This window comes from Barbus barbus (assembly GCF_936440315.1).
Source record: "Barbus barbus genome assembly, chromosome: 22".
Classification (NCBI taxonomy): domain Eukaryota; kingdom Metazoa; phylum Chordata; class Actinopteri; order Cypriniformes; family Cyprinidae; genus Barbus; species Barbus barbus.
The window spans coordinates 23,841,007-23,865,354 of record NC_136750.1 but is presented as its reverse complement, the minus strand read 5'-3'; the positions used below and the strand labels follow the sequence as shown (position 1 = coordinate 23,865,354).

The following is a 24,348-nucleotide window of genomic DNA, read 5'->3' as shown; positions in this document are numbered from 1 at the left end:
GGGGATCTTCTTCTGTGTGGACTCCCACAAGAAAAAGGTCACAAAACTGACGCACACTCAATTACTGCACATGGGCAGTTGAAATATACTTGCTTTTCCTTAAACAGATGTATTTCTTTCACTGTTGAGGATTTAAAAACGCAGTGTGCGTTTAAGAGTTTGCAAAAATGCTTATGCAGATCCTGCTGCAAATCTTCTCCACCAAACTGGAACAGAACATTAATTAAATACTCATTTACAGTGACCTTGAGTCAAAAGCATGCAGTTTTCGGTCTATTTTGAACTTTTCCTACATACAAACCGATTGCATCAGCACAACTTGGATAAAAGAACCAAGCAGCCGACAAACTTGTTGATAGTTTCCACTCACTTCAGCAATTTCTCAAACATGACCAAGTGGCCAGTTGCAACTCAAGCATCAAAGCATTTGCAAAACTCAAACGATAGCCTATCTACCTTCAATTAGTAACGATGCCGGTGGCATCCTAAACGTAACGCATCTGGCAGCAGTTGGACTGACTCATTACCCTGTGTTTGATTTCTCTCGGGGTGGCTGTGTGGTCATACACCTAACCTAACCCATCCTCAGCCTACCCGAGCCAACCCAACAGAGCAAGCTTCTGTGTGAACCAGGTCTATGTCTACACAAAACAGCCCAATCTGGCCCGTGAAACCCAAACACGGCTACAGGTAAATGAAAGAGTTGACTGGAAAAAAAATAAGCAGCTTTCAAGTGAGGCATCTGTTTCTAATGTTGGCGCTCTGGTGTGGATTACAGGGAAGTATTGCCGGGGAACTGACGGTGACCCCGTATCTTCATCCCTAGGGAGACTGTAAGTAGCGATGAGCGTGCTGGATTCAGGTTGGGAGGAGGGAAGTGAACCGAAATGAAACTGACTCCCTGTTTACAGTCAACTTGATGCTGCATTTCTGTAGGCTGTTTTTTAAAAGCACAATATATTGCTTTTTGCACTAGGAACTCTAAAGGAGGAAAGTATGGAAGGGGGGAAAAAAATTAAAACAGCTGCAAATATCTCCCAGGTGCTGCCACAATGAAGCTGTACCATGCTGTAAAACACAGTAAACGTACTATTTTAATCTTCAAAGCAGAACTCAACATGTGTTTTATCACATTAAATAAGATAAGAAAGCAGGTTCTCAGCAAGCCATTGAATTTTATGAGTCCATCTAAACGCATGTATTGAGGAAGTTCTGGGGATTTTTAACAGACAACACCAAGAAAAAACAACAATATGCGCACTTCCCTACTACAGAGTTTGCAAACAGCAGCATAACTATAATTTAGAGAAAAATACTCACTAAGAACAGAATTTCTTTTTACAAGTAGACTCGGTTGGTATCCCATATGGCCATGGGATCCATCAGATTATAAAAGGTAAGTATAAAAATGGTGGGAAATTGCAAGACGGGACACTGAGTGATACAGACACCACAAATGTAGATCTGTGGGTTAAACTTTACTTATTTAACAACGCCCGAGTAAATAATTTTCCCAGTTGTTGTTAATACATCCTACACTGGAAAAAATCCTATTTTTAATGAGTATTTGTCTAGTTTCTAAGGTAAAATATCTAAAAAAAAAGCTTGAAACAAGATACAATTACTTGACAAGTAACACAACATAAGGTACTATAAGAGTAAATCTTTTTATAAAGGTGTTTTTAAAAGTATAAACCAGTTAAAGGGTTAGTTAACCCAAAAATGAAAATTCTGTCAGTAATTACTCACCCTCATGTCGTTCCAAACCCGGAAAACCTTTGTTCATCTTCAGAACACAAATTAAAATATTTTTGATGAAATCTGAGACCATTCTGACCCTGCATAGACAGCACAAAAAGTATTCTCGTATAGCTTCATAAAATGAAGGTTGAACCACTGATGTCACATGGACCATTTTAACGATGTTCTTACTACGTTTCTGGGTCTTGAACATGTAAGTTGCGTTGATGTTTATGCAGAGTCAGAAAGCTCTCGGATTTGATCAAAAATATCAAAGATGAACGAAGGTCTTACGGGTTTGGAACGACATGAGGGTGAGTAATTAATGGCAGAATTTTCTTTTTTTTGTGAAATATCCCTTTAAAAAAAATGAAAAGTGTAGTAAGACAACATACACTCATATCCAAGAAACAAAACAAGTCTTAATACCTTAAACATTGTTGTTTCTTAAGTCAAAAGGACTAATTGAAAAACCACAAAGTAATTTTTGCCATGTATGTCAAAGTACAGAACAATTTCAAGATGGCAGAAGCAATTAATCCACTAATGTATTTATGCTACACTGTAAAAAGTGATAAGTTGACTTAACTTAAAAAAAATTGAGGAAACCCCTTGCCTTAAAATTATCAAGTAAATAATAATTAAAAAAATTAAGTTAAGTGAATTGTCATTGTTTACTTGATAATTTTAAGGCAACAGGTTGCCTCAATTTTTTTAAAGTTAAGTCAACATCACTTTTTACAGTGTACACACCTGCAAGAAGAGAAGTTAGGACTATGGGAGTACAGGAATCTTGAAAAACTAACAGTGAACAAGAGGAGCAATTCCAACAAAGGGCATGACAACATTAGCGCCTTACCTATAGTATCTGGACTGCAGGTAAGTAGAGCACACCGCTTTGGAGACGTGACTAGCAGAGCCAAAGTCGATGACCTTGACCCTGTAGGGTTGGCGGGCTGGGTCTACAAGCATGATGTTCTCCGGTTTCAAGTCAGCGTGGATCAGACCGAGGCTCTTGAGCTTCATGAGGGCAGTGGCCACCTGCTGCAGGATGGGTCGGATGTACTTGAGCGGCAACGGGCTGAACTTGTTCTGCTTGAGGAAGTCGTACAGGTTCTGCTCCAACATCTCGAAGACCAGGCACGTGTGGTTCTTGTGCTGGAAGCACTCGTACGCTCGAACAAAGTTGTAGTCGTCAGCGCTCTCTGTGCTCAGCCGCGCCAGTATGCTCACCTCGATCTGGCCCTGCCGCGCATACGAAGGGTGGTTCTTGAGGATCTTGATGGCCACGATCTCACTGGTGCCGCGTTTCCAGCACTTCACCACCTGCCCAAACGTCCCTCGACCCAGGAACTCCAGCACCTCGTAGGTGTTGGTTATGGAGCAAAGTACCTCGTGCTGCAAGAGCTGGTAGTCGCCCTCGCTGTTGGCGCCGCTGTTCTTGGACGTCGCCGTGGTGGAGGCGGTCGCAGTCGCAACGGTGGCCCCGCTCTGCGCGTTGTTCTGGATCATGGGTGCGGGCAGTTGCTGCTCCTCGACCACGTGCACGCTGCTTCCGCTGCCGTTGTTGTTGTCCAGCTCCTCGCTTTTCCGCTTAAGCCCGCATCGCTGGTACGTGTCCAGCAGACTGACGGTGCTGCGGTGCGTCAGGTTGTGGCCTCCGCTGCCACTTCCACTGCTCCCGGTGCTGCCCAACAGTTGACCAGCTGCCCCAGACGTGCTGCTAGCCGAGGCCACTACAATGTGCCCTGAGCTGGCCGGGAATAGGAGGGCCTGTTCGTAGGACAGGGAAGAGTTGGAGACCTGGAGACTGGCAGCGTTGATGCCCACTGGGGCGACTGAGATGCTCTGCTTGCTGTTCTGACTGTAGACCTTGCTGTGCGTGCCGTACCCTGTCATATCCCAGTTGCAACTCTGCTCCACCTTCAGTTTCTTCACGCTAAAGAAGGCACTTGACTGGAGAGTGTGAGGGGAGAAGACTTGCACTTGCGAGGCCATACCTGAGGAAGAGCGAGAGAGAGGGGGAATGTGAAACTTGGACTGAAACTCGAGTATACGCTTTAAATAAAAATCCTACAGGTCATGGCAGGCCAATTTAATAGAGTCAGAGTCCAGATGCTAACTTATAAAATAGCCGCTGTACAAATACCTTGCACACTTTCTCTTTGATTGCTCAGCAGTGTTCAGACTTGAAACTAAAGCTGACGGAGTCAGCTTCGGGGCAACACCTGGACTGATTTCACCCTCTATATTTATGAATATTTCTACATAAACTGAATCCACGTGGTGAGAAAAAAAAACCTTGATGTATGTATTTTTCTAATAACGTCCATGGCTTAACTCCTCCTGTTGCAAATCTAGCGACAATCTCTTTTTTGGGGTATAATCTTGACAAATTTGTTGAAAAATGTTTCCAGAAGTTCCAGACACCTCCTTTTGGGGACCTCGTCAAATAGAAAAGCGACTTTCCTACTATCCACAGTGCAAATCTGAACTGAACTGGCACAAAATTCAATATTAATGCATGAACAGAAAATATTGATTCTTTACTGGCCCCCCAGGATTTCTGTAAAAACAATGAACTATGTGAGGACCACCAAAAAGCCAGAGTCCACGTCAAACCCAGGGCCATTTGCGTGAGTCTCTAGGAATGATTGCAATTTCCTAAAAGAAAAAAAAAAGTAGCCCATGCATGCAACACATTGCAACGTTTACCTCAGGGAGATGCACATCACTTTTCCAGAGGCATTTGAAACAGAAAAAAGTGCTTGAACCTGAAACATCTGAATAACATCTCAACATCAGATCCTCAAAACAAAACAACATAAGCAGAACTGAGCGGGATTTTGGCTTCTGGGAACTCTCTTGCTTCAGAACAGACAACGCTTCTCCAAGCAAACAACGGTCCAGAAATAGCCCTCACGAACGGCACTGTTTGTAGTGCTAAAATAATGATTACAGTACTGAGAGGATTACACGCAGAGCACAATGTAATGCACTATTTACAGAATCTCAAAAGTGGCCTGAATTAGCGCACCAGGAAATAAAAAGGCTCCTTCAGTGTGCGTTTCTCGCCACACATGCATATCAGTTCACACCTAAACTGCTACTGTAATGCACAATTCTTTTTATTGCATTCCTGTGGCAGAGCGTCTCAATTATGATAATCTGCCTGCAATATGAATGTAAGATCCTTTGTTATCTCTATAGGACACAAAAATATACATGCAGTGTTTTAAAACCTTCAACGTGTTCTCACATTCTCTCTCAGTCCTGAGTGATTGACATGAAGATTTATGGATGGGTGCAATGAGAGGTGATTTATGTACTATTATATTAAGTGTTATATAATATTTGGAATTAGTTCAACTGAAAATGTCATTGTGAAACCTGTATTTTAAGTGGAAAATAAAAAGAAAATTGAAGAATCGACATGCAGCTTTTTTTATATAGTTCATTGGGAATATATCTGTCAAGCTCCAAAAGTGACACAAAAAAAGAACCATGAAAGCATCATAAAAGTAGATATGTGAGCAATAATAAACAAAGTATAATAATAAACCCTTAAAGGGTCAGTTGTTATGTCTAAAGTTGTGTCATTTACTCACATGTTGTTTCAAACATGTTTAACTATTTCTGAAGGTATTTTGAAGTATTGAACAAAAAATATCAATGAGGTCTAATGTTGTTTTGGACAAGGGAATTTTCAGTTTTGGGTGAACTCTCTTTAAAACTGTTCCCCACACAGAGATATCATATGGCTTCAGAAGACTCATATGGACTACTTTTATGGTGCTGTTTGACCTTTTTGGACCACAGTGTTCTTCTTGTTCCATGGAAAAAATAACAGCAAAAAATGTTTGGAATGACATGAGGGAGAGCAACATTTTTCACTAATCTTCTATCTTGACAGCACAACCAGAGCCTTCTAGAATAATCTCTATCCCTCTCCACTGAGGATATTAAATATACAATGGATCTCCTTCGATGCTTTCCATACAAAATAAATCTCTATTAGAATAATTACTTTTTTCCTTTGTGGTCTCATTTTACAAGCAGATAATGAATCTCATTTGGTTTGAGGAATTCCTTGACGCAACAAAATTCCCAAGATAGGAAACATACAGAGGAAACTTTACATGAACGCTTCATCATTGTTATGACTCCTGATAGTTGCAATTTCAAAATTACCTTCCTGCTTCTCCATTTTCTTTCACTTTTCAAACTCTCTTTTCTCCTTCCACCTCTTATATTTGACTACACCACTGAATGATTTCAGTATCTATCTGGCTTTAGCTCTAAATTCCAGGGATTCTTGGGCTTTAAAAACTGATTGAGCATTTAAAGACGCTGACCATACAATCTATACTGCATATACAGTGTTTATCCAATAGCCTTCTTACCATAAATCCCCTATAATCTATATTACATATGCACTATTCATCATCTATAGCTTTAACCAAACCAGCTAGCACTGCAGATCTAATAATCTTTGCATTTAATAAATCGCAAATATATTGAATATACCAAATATATAATCTATTCACCACAGAACCCATATACAGAATGATATACAGTATATTAACTGAAAAAAAATAGGACTTTTCTTGTTGATGGAGCAAGTAATGAGGAACATCCCATCCGCTTTTGCTATTAGGAGCAAGGGCCCTATGTTAATCCCATAAACTACTAGGCCAGATGCCACTCCTTGGATTACGCTTTTCTTTGCCAGGTCTTTACGCTAAAAATAATTTGTACATGGTCAGTGGCTCTGTATGTGTGAGTATGTGTGTTTGGCGGAGGTGGGGATGGAGCCTGGAAAGTAATAAATCTCCCGCGGCAACGGCTGATCAGATGGAACATCCCTGGAATTCTTTGCGTCAGACATGAGTGGTAATCTAGTCTCGCAGGCAGCTGACATGTTCAGATTACCACTGAGCAACAACTCCTCTATCTAACTCATCATGGCTCCATTATGTTTGTTTTTGGCGTTTTAATCCAATCCGGTTTTATCGAGTACCTTAACCATGTTATGCTCTGAACACGTCACATGACAGGAACCAAACTGGACATCTATGCCCTAACTTGACTTTGAATTAGGGCTGTATGCCATTCAGAAGTGAAGTGAGAATGGCTTTTAAGTTCACAATCAGTTTCTGATTTTGAATTAAGGTGGCAAACAGGAAGCAATTTCAACATAGAGGCGTTAAATTAAAATGAATGGAAATTTATAGAAATTCATCTGACTATAAAAGCTAAGCTTGTCAAGATAGACCGCGAATGTTGGCTTTATAAAGCCTTCTTTGAGAGTAGTTTCAAAGTAACCAGTAGTTTGAACAGAGTAAAAGAACAGAATAATAGATGGAGGTAAAGGTAAATCGCTAATAGACAGACAGACAGACAGATAACAAAAGACAGTAACAGACAGTTTGATAGATCAAATAATAGAACAATAGAACAACAAAGAGAATGACAGAACAATTAACAGCAAAAACAATAGATGGAATGATAGAATGAGAGACAGAACAACGGTTGGAATTACAGAACGATAGATAGAATGGTACATAACTAGTATGAATGAAAGAGATAAAATGATAGATGAAAATAGAATGATAGATAGGATGATACAATGATAGATTGAGTGATAGAAAGATAGATGGAAAGGCAGATGGAATGACAGAACAATAGATAGAATAGCTAGACTGATAGACAGAATGAAAAACGATAGATAGAATAACAATGAACAAACGATAGATAGACAGACAGAGATACAAAAAAAAAAAAAAAAAAAAAAGAGTTTGCATTATTGAAGAGCCAATTCTTCAGTTCTGAATTTTTGCACAAAGCGGTTTTGAACAGACTTGTTGTTAAGCAAACTCGCTCTGTGGTAATTCAATTTAAAGAGAGTTCAAATGGTCAGAATGCTATCTTCAAACAACAATGCATTCATTCCCATTCAACCTCAGGAACTCTGCAGCGGTTCAGCGTGAGAGCAGTCCAAGCGTTTACAGCCTCGAATCGACTACCACCCCGAGAATGATGTTTCTACTGATATCACAGAAAAACCTCACACAAACTCAACGGGTGACGTTTACTTGAATTTCTGAACTCTGCAGTGAGAATACAACCAGTCTGCTCCATTGTTTCATATTTACAATGCTGGAATGCTTTTCATAGTGCCAGCCAGCTTTCAGCATAGCTCTCACAGAGCAGACCGGTTTAATGCACTGCCACAGAGCATACCAGAGAGCTATTCATCTGCCCTATACAAGCAACATGTTGAAATGCAAATGGTCAGTTTATTACAGGATCAACTATTACTCCATTTTGTCCAAGGTTGGATAATCTGCTTTAAGGAATGAGGAGATCAGAGTTTAAAGGAGTTTAAAATACAATGGAAGTCAATGGGGACCAACTGTCAATTGCCAGCATTTTTCAGAACACCTTTTGTGTTCAACATAAGAAACTCACACAGGTTTTGAAAGACTTGAGGGTGAGTAATTGATGACAAAATTTTAATTTGGGGGTGAACTATACCTTTAAATACAAGTGTTTCAGCTTGTTTACTCTTTTATGGAGAAAGTACATGGAAATGTGAGGACTCTTCTAACATATCTGGCTGCTCATAGGCTAAAGGGTTAAACACAAACAAAGGACCGTGTCCTGCAGAGGTTTGCTTTGTCTCCTCTGCGTGATCCAGGACAGAAGCATTTGGGAAAATTGTCCAGGGAAGAAATCAGTGGTTAATGAATTGACCTCTGCTTGTCTAGACAAAGCATTATCCCCCGTGGCTCTGAGCGATGCCCACTGTAGCATACCATCAGGGGGGAGGAAGCACAGGAAGCCTAGGAGATTTTCTCCTTTCCTTGCGTCTCTTCAAAAAAAAAAGAAAAATAGTTTGTACTTGTTTCTTCCTTTCAAGTCCTTTACTACCTGGCTTTCTGTGAGATCTAGTCATTTGTTAGCTCTCCTGGTATCTTGTTTCTCCAGGTCTGGACTGATCTTTTCCAGCTCTCCAATCCTACATTTATTTTGCCACTCTATCCCCTCTGCCGTCTCCCGACACTCTCGCAATCAAACAGTCTCTCTGCTGACCTCCCCCTGCACATCACTTCTTTTTTTGCTCTCTTCTCCTCTCCTATCTTCAGACATCATTTGTCTGTGTGTGTGTGTGTGTGTGTGGGTGTGTGTGTGTACTTTTCTGGCATAATTGTACACTTATATTCACATGTTCTGCTTTAGCAGAAAAATGATCAGAGACAAAACATATAGACAAACCAGTTCAGAAGCACATGGTGTTCTGAGTGGTTTTAGCATGATGTTTTTCCTTCCCTGCAGGAAATCGTCTCAAAAAACTATAATGGTATTCTAGCTACTGGAATAAACTAGATGCATGTGTTTCACGGTATATATGGGATGGGAAACATCCTCGTATTAAACTGACTACCTTACATCGATGTAGATTACATGGAGGTCTTTCTTTCCCTAAGTTTAGACTGTATGCTCAAGCCTTTTCCCTCTGCCCTTTAGCAGTTTAGTTTGATCCTGACGCTTCTGTCTTGGAGAGCAATTGAGGAATCTATTGTTTATCCGTATAAATTGAAGCATCTTGTTTTTTCGGGAGTTCCGCTTAGGCAGTGTAAATCTCGGTTTGGTCCCATTGTAACCCATCTCCTCTCCACATGGAGGGATGTTGAAAGACGTTCACAACTAGTAACAAAATGGCATAGGCATTCACCTATTTTCCACAATAATAACCTTTTGTCAGGCAGTACTCCATTTCATTGTCCGCAATGGACTCATAATAAATTAAACACTCTGGGAGATATCTATGATGATAGTGGTTTAAAATCCTTCCAGAATCTTAAAACTCAATATAATCTGCCAGGCACCTCCTTTATGTATTTGCGCATTAGATCGGCCCTACGGGCATATTGGGTCGGTAACATATTGGGTTGGACATCATCTCGATGGAACTCTCTACTTCTTGTATACATGGATCTAACGTAAAAACTGTAAATTCATGGCATTCAGCTTTTAATGTTGTCTTCTTTTCTAAAATCTTTGTAAAAATTATTTTATTGTTATTTTTTTATCTATTAATATTAATCAATGTGTTTATTATTATTATTCATTGTATTTATTTATTTATAAGTCTACCAAGGGGTGGGTTTTAAATTTGTACAGCTGCTTTTTTTGTACTACTGTTCCACAAAATAAAATCAGTTAACATTTTTTTACTAAAACTGAAAGTGTAACAAAAAAAGCTTAATATTCATATATTATATATATTTATATATTATATATTTATATATAGGTAACACTAAAGTAATACATCATGCAAAAATGATAATTCTATCCATCACTAATATACTGCTTTTTAAGCAATTTCATAAATTTAAAAATATTTAAAAATACAAAATATTTGGATATTAGAAAATAAGGATTTTTCAAATAATAATTCATAAGGTCACATTCATTAGCAGAGCAGGAAACCTCTGGCTATTGTCTCTATTCATGACACGGGTTTATTTCTCACCTCCAGAGCAGAGCAGGGCCAGCGCACTTCAGAGAGCTCTGAGAGGCTGGGAGCACACATTTCGTGCAGTGTGTGAAGATAGGAAGAGTGCCAGCAGGAAACGAGACACGCAGCTCACAGGAGCATTTCTTAGGCTGTTTATTTCTCGGCCTGGATGTGTTCACTGGTTTGCATGTGGAGCTCCCTGGTTTGCTCATCGCCTCAAACCACGAGACCTCCAGAGAGAGAGCGAGAGACAGATACAGAGAGACGCTCACACAAACAGCAGATGCTGCAGGATATTGACCACCCAGTCCTCATTTAGCTATCACATCCAAACCTATTTATGGAACGAAACAGAGAGGCAGCTAGACGCACACGAGCACAACATAAATAAAGCATTACCACTTAGTGCTAATGTTTGACTAGCTGAGCGCTATTACGGTGTTCGTGAATCACATGCATATGAGCACGCGAACGCAAGCTGCTCGCTTACACCTGGAACAAACCTGCCCGTTTGGAAACAAAATCACAATTCTGATCTCTAAAAGATAGCACTGAGACTAAACCGAGCAAACTGAGACTTTTTGCTCAAATTTTTTCAAACAAAAATCTGAAATTTCCATATTAATTCATATATTTCTAAGCAAAATCTTAAATTTTTTAGTGCTACTCTACAATCTTACTGTGTTTTTTTAATTCAGGAGAAACATCTGAAAGTAGGAATCTTGAGCTATGAAAGAGTAACCTCTGAGCAATAAAATGTCCCTCTGGGTGAGATGGATATGGATGGCACAGAATGAAGCGGTAACATGGACGTTCATAGTTCGCCCTAATGTGACCCATTAGTGGGGTGTTTGTGTGATATTTAGTGAGGTGTTAGTTGAGCAAAGCAGACAGCAGCTGGGCCTGAGAGCAGCTAAAGCCACTGACATGTGTTCTGACGGCCTCAGAGAAAGACAAACAAACAACACGCACTGTCACACACAGGCTTTGTGACCTCTCCAACCAGCCTGTTAGTGACTGCTTATCGAGGCCGTGTGTGAGAATACAGGAAGACATGTGTTTAGAAGGGGCTATAGATGACTTATGGAAAGAGCATCATGGGAGTGCGCAAGATAACTGCGTTTACCAAGTGATACAGGGAAACTTTAAATGAACCCTCATGATTTCTTTACATAGTTCTCTCAAAGCAACAAGTTTAATTTTAGCCAGTAAAACTTAAGGTAATAAAAAAAATTTAAATAAAAAAAATCTATTAATTAAATTCTATGATAAAATAATAAATTAAAATACTAAGTAAAACAATACAATAGCTAGACAAATATAATCAATAAAATTATAAAATAAATACATTTTAATAATAAATATTAAATAAAAATTAAAATAATACTACTACTAAATAATAATAATAATAATAATAATAATAAACAACATCAGTAAAACATAACCATTAGTAAAAATATCATTAATAAAAATATAAACAGAATAATAAATAAAAAGCAATGCTACATTAATACTACTACTACCAATAATAATAAAAATAAATAGTCAGCTTCAACTGTAAGTAAAAATATAACAAAAATCAGAAATATATATCAATAATAAAATGGGACCCTGGACCACAAAACCAGTCTTAAGTGTCAATTTTTCGAAATATTTGGCCGAGATACAACTATTTGAAAATCTGGAATCTGAGGGTGCAAAAAAAATCTAAATATTGAGAAAGTCGCCTTTAAAGTTGTCCAAATTAAGTACTTAGCAATGCATTTCTATCAGGACCACTATCGTCAATGATAGACACTTAGCATACAGTTTGGTTTGGCGGTATGGTTCTGTTCTGGGCAAAAACTCCCTGCCCATCTGCAGCCTGTCATGAATGAGCAGGGAGAGCAGCAATAATAATAACCCCCCAAGAGTTAACAGAACAGAACCAAGCAGATATCATTAATGTACTTAATTACATTTAGTGTAACATATTATTCAAGATTAGAAAATCTGATTCAACAGGAATGTCAGAAGCCAAATCCTGACTGTGGCGAAAGGAGGAGTTGGGGATGGAGGAGGGTACTTTGCTCCCGAGCAAGCAAGCTGCTGAATAATACTGAATAGCGCTTATATAGGAATGCCGTGATCGGTGTCGTATCCCTGTAGGTAGATGTGATCAGCTGAGAGTCAGCTGATGCAAGCTTGACCTGCCAGAACTAACGCTATTCTTAATATTACTAATCAAAAATGAAGTTTTGATATATATATATATATATATATATATATATATATATATATATATATATATATATATATATATATATATATATATATATATATATATATATATATATATATATATATATATATATATATATATATATATATATATATATATATATATATATATATATATATAAATAATAAATAACCAACAATAAATTTAAATATTACTGCTACTATATTTACTAATTGTAGTAGTACTAGTAGTAGTAGTAGTAGTAGTAATAAATAAATCCTAAAAAAGTAAAATAAATAAAAAATATATAAAAAATTGAATAAAATAATAGATAATAAATACTACTGCTACTACTACTAAGAATAGTAACAAATATAATAAAATGTAAAAAAAAGTAAACAATTAAGAGAAAATTATAATAAATAGAATAAAATTAAAATAATAAAATAATCAATACTAAAAATGACTACTACTACTACCATAATAATGAGGACTCCCCCCACAATATTATTAACAACAGAACAGGCTCAAAATAATGCCCTTTTTTGAAGTGTAGAAGGGAACTCACAGTCGCCACTTTAATGCTTCAGGACCAGCTGACTAACTCTGTCTCCACTTGGAGAGCATTAAAACTAAGACGACGGCTGCTTGGGACAAGCACCCGATAAGAAACATGTACAGCCCTGTTATCAGACCATTACAGTAACACAATATCGATACACAATCCTGTAGCCTCCCACTAGCATTTGCCATCCCCACTAATAAAACAGTGACAAGAAAAATTTATAATGCTTTAATTATGTTGATTAAAGGTTTGGTTTATTTTATTTGGCACTCTTGATTGGAATCTCTGAGGTACAATAACAAACCATGAGTTGTTTCCTCGTCTGTCGCAGTGTGTGTATGTGTGCCGGGGTTTGCGAAAGTATGTTTTGCAGGTTTTTGCTGCACTGTTGGCACTTCAAAAGAGCAAGACCTGAGCAACATGCCAGAGACTAACCACAAAGCCAAGCCAGGCACAGATGAAACAAGATTCACACACTGAGTGCAGACAATACACACACACACACACACACGCAGAGAACATCCTGCAGTTGTAGCGCTCAAAGCACGGATAAATGTGGCGCCCCAATGACTAAAGCGATTCTCTACCCTGACAAAACAACTGTTCTTAACCACAAAACAAGTTAAAAGCGGCCTCGAAATTAACAAAAGAAGCTTATTTTGAATTCAAGTGTTATCAAAGTCAATATAGCATCGTGTGTTCCTTAAACAGAAAGCAGCGGATCACAAAAGCATTTGCTCTTCAGTGTTATTTTAACATTGTGTGATTTTCTGGAACATTTTCTGAACATCTGTCATTCGCCAGTTCAGTTTGTGTTTTCCATCAAGTATAATCTTTACACAAATGATGGTTCTGGAGAATACCAGAGATAAACAGACACGGCTAATAAGCCAAATCCTCACAGGCCAGCTCTTCAGGATACATTATGACTGGTTCTTCCTGCAAATGCATCACAGTCCAGGGAGATTGTGAGTGTGTGTGTGTGTGTGTGTGTGTGTGTGTGTGTGTGGTCGACCTCTATAACCCTACAGCAAAAACTTGTATGGAATGATGGGAAGAACTACGGGAACATATGATGGAAAACAGCATTACATAATAACAAAATACATTCTCCAGTCCGCTCAGACTATAAAAACAATTCATTCAGAGTCATATTCAAGTAACATGTTATTCCATGTTTACTTAACAATGCCAATTCAGTATTTAGTCTTATTAATAATAATTTGTTACATTTATATAGCGCTTTTCTGGGTACTCAAAACGCTTTTACATAGAAAGGGGGAGTCTTTGGGGAACATTGAGGTTGTTTTCTACTGTACCGTTAATACTTTTCTGTTTAATCTTAATGTTCATAGAGGAGAAGGAAGTGTCATGTAAAACTAAATTACACTAAAAAAAAGGGATTTTTCAAAGTTGTACTGTAAATAAAACTTTAGATTACTGGAGTATGTTTCACAAAAATTATACTTCAAAATGTAATGTTTGATTCAATGTGCTACTTGCCATTTCTTTGAAAAATTTATTAGCCATTTCTAAGTGAAAATTGTTTCTACGCCAATTATGTTTTTCAGTGTATGCCTGTTTTTAATACAAAAAAAGACTAACATGATAAGGGGGGAAAATTAAGAAATAATTGTACAAAATTGTAGAATATGATCCCTTTAAAGGCAAAGTTCAAACTCTGTCATCATTTACTCTCATCGTGTTGTTCCAAACCTGTATGAGTTACTTTCTTTCTGTTGAACACAAAAGAAGATCTTAGAAGAATGTCGGTAACCAAACATTTGCTGGTAGCCGTTGACTTCTATAGAAGGAAACAAAAAATGCTATAGAAGTCAATGGCTACCGGCAACTGTTTGGCAACCAACATTCTTCAGGATATTTTCTTTTTTTTTTGTTCAACAGAAGAAAGAAATTCATGCAGGTTTTGAACAACATGAGAGCAAATGATGAAACAAAATTTCTTTTTTGGGCGAACTATCCCTTTAAGTCAACATGAAATCAAAATTATTTACATTCCTGGTCTTAATATTAACTGGTGCATGTAATTCCAAAGGGTGTCCTGTAACTTGTACATATTTGTTCATTCATCATACATCACATTACAGGAGTTAAATGGTTTGTGAACACAGTTTCATGTTGACTTTGAGTCACAAATGATGGTGCTGAGAGCTCCATAAACAAAGCCTGGAGTCCTGCCAGCCACTGACGGTGATAAGTGAACAACATATACAACATATTAATACCTCAGCAAAAGCCATAAACTATCTGATTACTGAACGGGCTGACATTTTCTGGGGAGGCAAGAATGAAATTACAGGCTTGGACAGAACAAAATAACGAAACAGGAAAACGTACACACACAGAGAGAGAGTGCACAACAATAAGTTAAAAAAATAATGTAATCCGCGACTCCATCAGAGTCTGTCTTGGCCAATTAATTGATTTTGGCTATAAGATGATAAATGAGTTTATACATGGGCTGTAATTCCCTTTATGACCTTTATATGAAGACTAATTAAATGATAAAAGCTAGAGAATTTTTAATGGCTTTTACATGTTTTTTTTTAATTACCTTCAAAAGAGCGGAATAAATACACATGGGTGATTCTTCAAGGGAACTATTTTTGCTAATTTATACTTTTTTCAACAATCATTCCAGTTGAGATATAAACCATAATAAAATTATTTTATTGTGTCTTTTAATAACTTTTGGGCTTTTCCTCAACTTCCTCAACTTATTAATCGTTTTAAAAGTAAAATGATTTTAAAATGGCATTTTATTATTATTGTTATTTTATTTTATTTATAAAGTGTAAATCTAAGTAGTAACCCATGAGGAATCACCAATGATAAGCGTCATGACCTGGAGAACCAAGACGTTTAGGACCGAACCTTCTCTGAACTTCATTACTGTCATGTGACTCAAATCCTAAAAAGTCAAATCCAGACAACAACATGCTCTGCCTACAAACTAAGAGCTTAAAATGAGAAACCCCCTAAATACCAGATCCTTAGTCAATGAAAACTGAAGTCACTAACACCACACAAATCCAGGTGACCAATCAGCACTAATCATGGGTAAATCCAACATGATTTCATTAGCATTCAGAAATAAAATCATGCATAAATTGTTCTAGCACACATACAAGTTTGGATGGACACAATATAAGCTTATGGAAAGTTTGGAGAATGGCTGGATGAAAAGCTTTTAAAACAAATGTTATGTTCCTTAAGATCAATCAGTTGACTAGGAAACCCACATTTCATTGCTGAAAATATACTGTATAAGGAATACAAAATGACACAAACACCCAATACAGAACACACAGTTATGTTTATGTCATATCGTCCTCGTGTGGCTTTTTGCATACATTATATGAGAGGCCCTAGTCCTGTGGAATCCATTACACATGCTTGGCCAAACACATGGAGACGTAGCCTTCTAAAATTCTCAGACACATTAACAAACACACATCGAAATCTATCTGAGCAGGGATCAGATCATACTGAAGTGCTAAGGAACCAGTCAGACCCGATCAGTCTTCTTGGCAGCCAATGGCGAGCCATAGAGAGCTGTTTCCAAAACATGTTTGTTTTTGAGCACTGGCTGGCTGGCTGGAGGAGAGCAGGGCTATAGAAGAGGAACAGCACTGACACCAGCGAAGGTCTGACAAACATACACACACACACACACTGTCCATGTGTCTGATTGTGATAAGCATTCAACCCATCCGTTCCCTGCTTTCTCTTCAGCATGAGACTATTGTGTGTTTGCGTGTGTATGTGTGTTTATGTATGTATCCTCCCCTCTCAAATGCAATAGAGTTCAGGCACATGGACTTAGCAGTGTCAGCCACATGAGACATTTCAGGCCACAGCGCCAAACTGCCCCTCACACAAACATATACCTTAAAGGAACAGTTCAGCCCTAAATTAACATTCTGTCATTTAATCACTCTCGTGTCATTCCAAACCTGTGACTTTCTTTCTTGCGCAGCACACAAAAGAAGCAGATGCTTAAAATAATGTTTATGCTGGTTTCTTCCCTGTAATATAATACTAATAAGCTGATAACAGTGTTGTTATTGGTAACTGAAATAAAGCAGATAAAATATAAATAGTAGATCAAAAATATATTATATAAGAAATTAGAAACATACTAAAACGACTAAAGTTAAAAGATAAAGGTAATACTTTACTTAAAGCCTTCATGTATAATGCATTATAAAAGTAGTTTTGCATTAATTAATGCATTAATTAGCCTATGCCTTGTAATACACCTGTATAATGAATTGTACAATCTCATGAATAATTGTAACCACAGTTAATACATTATAACACATATCAATTCATTGTTACACTATGCAGGTTATGCCTGTTCAGTTATAATTATTTACAAGATATAATGTATTACAACACACATTATGAATAATTATAATGCATTATACCCTTTAATAACCCTTTATAATGCATTATACATAAACGCATTAAGTAAAGTGTTACCAACACAAAAAAAATGTAATTAAAAATATAAAATTAATAGAAACATTAAAAAATGAAAACAAAAGCCCATTCTAAATATTATTAAATACTATAGTATATCATATTAATATATAAATAATACTAAAATAACACGGGCTGATGAAGCTGAAAATTTTATGTTTTATCTAAATAAATAAAAAATAAACCCTAAAATTGTATAGTCTACAAGTGAATTTAGACATGTACTTTATCAAATGATATTCAACAATAAATATTCATTCTAAAATTTGCTAAAGATTACATTTAAGAGTGTTATTAAATTCTAAGTGTTTTTAAAGATTAATGTTGAGTGTTACAGGATGAACGATAATTCTTAATGTATAAATAGGGGAAATGAGAATGCACTATTTAACATAAAATATTTACAATACATTTTAATATTTCTAATACCAGCTGATAACTGATATGGTACCAATATATCCTGGAAAAAAAGAAGAAAATACATTAAAAAAATTAAAGAAAAAACATGTATTTAAAAAAAAAATAATAATTATATATATATATATATATATATATATATATATATATAAATAAAAACACCATTTTATTTAGCTCATTTGTGTGTTTTATTTTCGATTTCAAGGCTGAATTCTAAGTGCTCTGGCCCCTTAACATGACAGAAACTCTCTGTTATATACACACCACAACATGTGACTCGCATTCTTGCTGAAAGTAGAAAGGGGACTTATACATTATTGACAGGACTTGTCTTGTCTCTGAGCCGAGATCGAGGTTATAATGGCCCCGCAGCACCGTCCCAAAGGGATTCACGGATTGAGACATTCTGCTGTCATACTCCTCAAAGAGAGAAGCCTCTAATCAGTCAGCCAGCCCGTGACACCAAAGGCAACACGGACTTTCAAGATACATGAAAGAGGGTGTCCAGCCTAAAATAAACAGGATCCAGAGCCCACGAGGGAACGAGTCCCAGTGTTGATGCTCAGTATCCACCCAGTTGTATCAGCTTCCATCCATCGTGACCTCGTTCTCCCTCACGCTGTTGCTATGTCGTGTTCACAGTCAAAGTTTGCAAGGTAAAAACAACAATACCAGAAACGGCAAAGGCCATGCTTTCATAGCAAAAGGTCGGCATTTGGCCTTTCTTGGAGACGGAGCGAGGAAGGAGACTGAGATTTTCTGGGCTCCAGGAGCGTCGAACTGCCCCGACCGGTCATGGGATACACAGAAGGGAGGGCAGGCCCGCATGTGTCATTGATCTTGAAAGAGGGGAGGGCATCTCACACACACAAAGGTTACAGCCTACGCACAACTACACCCTGCCAACAACCCACCAGCACCCTTTCAATTATTAACCTCCAAGAAATTGGCCCTGCAAGATGCACCCCAGCAGAGGAGAGGATGGAGGATACAGCATCTATCGTCAGCCTCCCTTTCGCTCGCAGCCGTTCTCTGGAGTGTGTGTTGAATGATAGGTCAGCTCAGAAAGAGTATGTAGTGAAATCCATATCCTACGTCACACACCAGTGGCCCAAAGCATATCTTCTACAGTACATTATGTTATTTATATGATTACGTCAATAAATCTGTTTTATAATTAAACAATTTTAACAAATAATAATCTCTCTCACACACACACACACACACACACACACATATATATATATATATATATATATATATATATATATATATAAAATTGTATTATTCTGTTATAATGCATTAAATTAATCAAAAGTGACAGCAAAGACATTTATAATGTTACAAAACATTTCTATTTTAAATAAACGCAAATGCAAAATTGTATTAGTATCAAGTAGAATTGTTTTTAACATTGAGAATAAGAAATCACAGGATTAAATTATATTCTAAAATATTAAAATAGAATACAGCTATTTTAAATGGTAACATTACTGTTTGTATTTTCAATAAAATAAATGCTGCCTTGAGCATAGGACTTCAAAAACATTAAAATCTTACCGACCCTAAACTTTTGAACAGTAGTGTATATCATACTAAATTAATAATCAAAATCTCTCAGTATTTGGTTTCTAATCACCTAAAATGATATTTTGGTAACACTTTAGAATAGTGAACACATATTCACTATTAATTAAGAGTTTTCCTTCAGTAAGTTAGTAAGGTAGTCAAGTTTAGGTATGGAGCCGGATTAAGGGATCTAAAATATGGTCATGCAAAACCGTATAAACTCATATTTGCTTTATGAGTACTATTGAATGGCCAGTATGCTAGTAATATGCATGATAATAAGTAGCTAGTTAATAGTGAGAATTGGTCCTTAAAATAATGTGTTACCGTTATTTTTGTCAAATAAATTGACATCCAAGTAAAACTGACAAAAATGTTTAAATATGACACTATAAAATATTTAACACACACACACACACATACATACATATACATACACACATATATATATACACATACACATACACATATATATATATATATATATATATATATATATATATATATATATATATATATATATATATATATATATATATATATATATATATATATATATATATATATATATATATATATATATATATATATATATATATATATATATATATATACACACACACATATATATATATATATATATATATATATAAAGACTATTTATTTTGTGAAATGCCAAAAAAAAGTGTTTTTTCCAAAAAACATTGGACCCCATTGAGAAAAATTTTCACTTTTGTTAAATCTTTCGTGTTGCACAGAAGAAAGAAAAATCATACAGGTTTGGAATGACGTGAATCTGACTAGATGACAATTTTCATTTTTGGGTGAACTATCTTTTAAGACGGTCTCTTACAACCTTCACAGTGCTTTTAATTCAAAGAGAACTTCAAATTAAAGAGGAAAACCTGGCTTAAATGTAAAAAATGTGACTTAAAAGTCAAGATTAGTTTAAAAAAAGTTGCCAATCAGAGCTTTGCTCAGTATAGAGTCTACCGTTAACGGATCGAGCTTTCTTGACAAAGAGGACCTGTGTGTGAGCATGATGGGTTTTCGAGCAGAGCTCATTAAGGGGCAATGGGGACGCTCATCTCCGGCTCTTAAGTGCGCTCTGGTCTGTCGGGGCGCCAGTGTCCCTTTCTCACTCCTCCAGGCGCACATCAAAAAGTGGGGCAGACTCTCTCAGCTCTGTTCTAGCTGTCTGGGGCTTTGAAGTCCTTTGGTTATCAGCCAAGCATGTCACGCTACCTGCAGCCATCTGTGAAGAGCCCACAGTCGGGCTGGGCGGCCAAACCCCACAATGACTGTGTGTGTGTGTGACGGGGGGTTTACCTGCAGCACTGTTTGCTGCGTTCAGTACATGAGGCATAAAACACGAGAATGAGAGGCTGGGAGTGAGAGTGACCATTTTGAAGAGACTCATTGACAATATCTCTCTCAGGGCTGTTCTTCTCTATTCTTCTGACTATATTACCTTCAAGATATGCTTAAATTAGATAGAGAAACACTGAGACATACATACAGCGAAGAAACAACAACAAAAAGTGATTAAAACATTAAAATAAAATAAACAGTTTGTAGGGTAAATTTAGACTTCACATTATTATTTAGTGAAAATATTCCTTAAAATATTTTTTAAATCTTTATTAAAGTCCTAGTAATAAGAGGAAAGATATATATCAAGCTGATCAGCTGACAAATATCAAATATTGACACGTACTGATAAATACAGAAATTAAAAAAAATATATAAAAACCATAAATTAAAATAAAATGCAATAAAATAAAACATTCAATGCTACAAATCACTGTCAGTGATTGAGTTTCCGTGTATAAGAGTGGCCAATGATCTACACAAACAATAATAAATTAATAAAAGTAAATGCAACCAATGAAACATGGGCATCTTTATACTATTGTGTTCAGTTATGTTGGGTGCTAACTATGAGATGTTTGTGGACAAAGCTAATCTATCTCTCTCATCAAGTTTAGACTGTATATTACCCCGATAAAGCAGGTTGGGCCTCGCCATGCCAATTGGCCCAACTTATGGGGGTTTCTCGACAACAATAGGATTATATAGGGCACAGACAATGTGCTTTCAGCAGGCTGGCATTGCATGGGCAGAACAGGGAGGGGGAGAGCATGCTGAAAGACCAATGAATGCATTGTATGCCGATTTAACCCCCGTTTTCATCCATGTATGCACATGCACAGTAACCCACATTACAGAAATCAGCACGAGACCACGTTTTATCTCCAAGTACACTAGAAAAAATAATTTTCCAAAGTTGTAAATAAAACAAAGATAACAGAAATACCAAAAATTTTTACAAGAGAATACCATTTCAGTTTTTCTGGTCATCTTGGCCCAGAGAGGATTTTCTCTTTCCAAAAAATGTTAACGTTATCACATTGGATCAAAACCTACTGAAGTTTGCACACACAGGGTACAGTATAACAACCCCCCCCCCCCCCCCCCCCCCCAAATTGATAATAGTGGTGTTCTCGTTCAAAAAATACAGCTTGTTTTCAAACAATTAGCACCGGTTTTGTATTTGCACGTCAGCTTCTGAGTGAAATTATCCACAAATAATGTTGTTTTTCACTCAAAAACTGAGGCGCATAAGCTCAGATCAATGAGGCCTATGATCAATCGGTTCCAAAAGAAATACAAAACCAATGCTAATTGAAAGAAAACAAAGTTGACAAAGATTGAATCCAAGATTTGGAGATAATATAGCATTTTTAGAGACTTACAAGCTCATATTTGACTGGGAACACCAAATTAAGTTAAGGTTTTTTTTTTTTTTTTTTGCATAGCACAATGGTTAATTCAGTGTGCTCCTTGCCATTTGCCAATTGTTTATGAAATTAACTAGCAATTCCTGAGAGAAAAGTTCTCTCTACTCCAAATGTTTCAGCTCAAGTTAAACCAAAGCTACCCATGTCATCAACTAAAATTCATAACTGATGCCCTGAGATATAGGCATAAGCAGGATTGCATTGCACAAAAGCAGCTGAATTCCATCAGTCAGTGGCTGGTGATATGAACCCTGGTGCCGGTAACCATAGGTGTGAAGGCGAAATGAATGGTGCCCTTCATGAAGGAGTAATTGCCATGTGATTACAGCCCCGCAAATCAGGTGGCTGTGAAAAAAAGCCCCCCTTTCATTTCCCTTAGTTGGTGGAAGAATGCAGCCGGGAGAGACCCCAGCATGAACTGATCCTCTCATATCTGATCAAAGGAAACATGCCAGTTGGACCCCCACCCCCACCAGACCTGGCAGAATGAGTCAAAACAGGCCCATTTTTGATGTTTTGAAACAAAAATTACTTGATTTCCTTGTCATTTCCATCGGTTTCCCTTGCATTTTCATTGCTGCTTATTTACCTCACTAAGTGACCGTATGTTGACACAGCCTGGCAACTAAATGCAAACCTTTTGTTTACCGTGTAAACACGCAATGTATCCCAGAATGCATTAGTGCTGTGGGATAAGTGTGGGTGTAGAAAGGTATGACAACTCAGCATTGTCTGAAAATGCCCTTGGTGCTGCATCATATCTGACGCCCGCACCACGAAACAAACAGAGAGGCTTGCAGCTGAATCCTTCTGCGTTTTATCAAAGCTGAACTCACCTACCCCGGCGTATCGCGCAAGTGGCGAGAGCTCGGACCAACGTCGCTGCATGGCTGAAACCTTATAGCAGACTAATTGTTGCCAGTCATGCCAAAACTTTCACAAACAGAGAACCGCAAATTAGTCATTTAAACTGGGAGTTACATAACAAATTATTACGCAAGACAACATGAGCACAGCAAACAGGCTAATTATGAAATAATAATATCCCATTATGCAGCCTGTGATGCCTGAGAGGGGATGTACAGAGCAGAACTTGAAGAGAAGGACAGTCAGTGCAATGTGATGATGCCTTTGCGAGGGACACCCTTCCTAAAAACAAAAATTTTAAATAAAATAAACAGCTATTTATTATGTATATAAATCCATTTGGACTGTGTGAGAAAAATATTAAGCACGACATTATAAAGACATCTTGTTTCTAAAGTTGTTTCAAAATAAATATGCTTTTATAGGCATTACTCTAAAACCACAGTAATTACTAAAACTAATTAATTAGTTTTAACTAAGTAGTTAGTTTAGTTTAAAGTAAAGCAAAGTAAAAAATATGGCATTGGCAACTAAATATTAATAAAGTACTACTACTAATTAGGATTCAAACTACTACTAAGGATTCAAAGTTTGTTTTTATTGTATTTATAATAAAAGAGATGAATGAAATATTTAAAGCCATCACATTTAACAATGTTTACTTAATTTGACAGTTTCATTCTGTGAGACTTCTAGAGGTCAGCATCACTGACAAGCACCCACATAAATCAGTTAATGAGAAAAACATGTTATACCAAAACATCCACTGTGTTTATATTTCATACTTGTTGAGCTTTGACGATAATTACAGCCATACACAGAGTGCAAATGACTTTTATTACTCCTATCTGGATTTCATTTATAAATACGTTTGCCATTAACAACGTCTTTCTCAGACAGTCATTTATTGATAATGAGAGACACATTATGAGATCGTGTTGGAATATTGAATTTGTTCACTAGCAGTTGTATCATCCAACAAATGCCAGAGAGTTTATAAAGATTAGCGATTTTTTTTAAATCTTAGATGCAGTAAATGCACTGATATTGCACATTTCAGTTTCAATACAAACATGCAAAAATTGGTGCATTTCACATGCAAAATAAAACACCTATAAAATGAATGAGCTCACCGTGG

General features: G+C 36.9%; 1 protein-coding gene across 4 annotated transcripts in view; it reads right to left on the bottom strand.

The window, feature by feature from the left end:
* The window catches only part of LOC306888041 (homeodomain-interacting protein kinase 2-like), a 113,360-nt gene that overhangs the window by 84,526 nt on the left and 4,486 nt on the right, over window positions 1–24,348 (bottom strand). For 3 of the 4 annotated variants that reach the window (XM_079446138.1, XM_079446140.1, XM_079446141.1), the window contains exon 2: window positions 2,600–3,740. In XM_079446138.1, the coding sequence (XP_079302264.1) occupies window positions 2,600–3,740 (1,141 nt within the window). Of the gene's footprint in view, window positions 1–2,599; window positions 3,741–13,053; window positions 13,074–24,348 lie in introns of those variants that run through there. The other variant, XM_079446139.1, reaches the window with a different exon arrangement.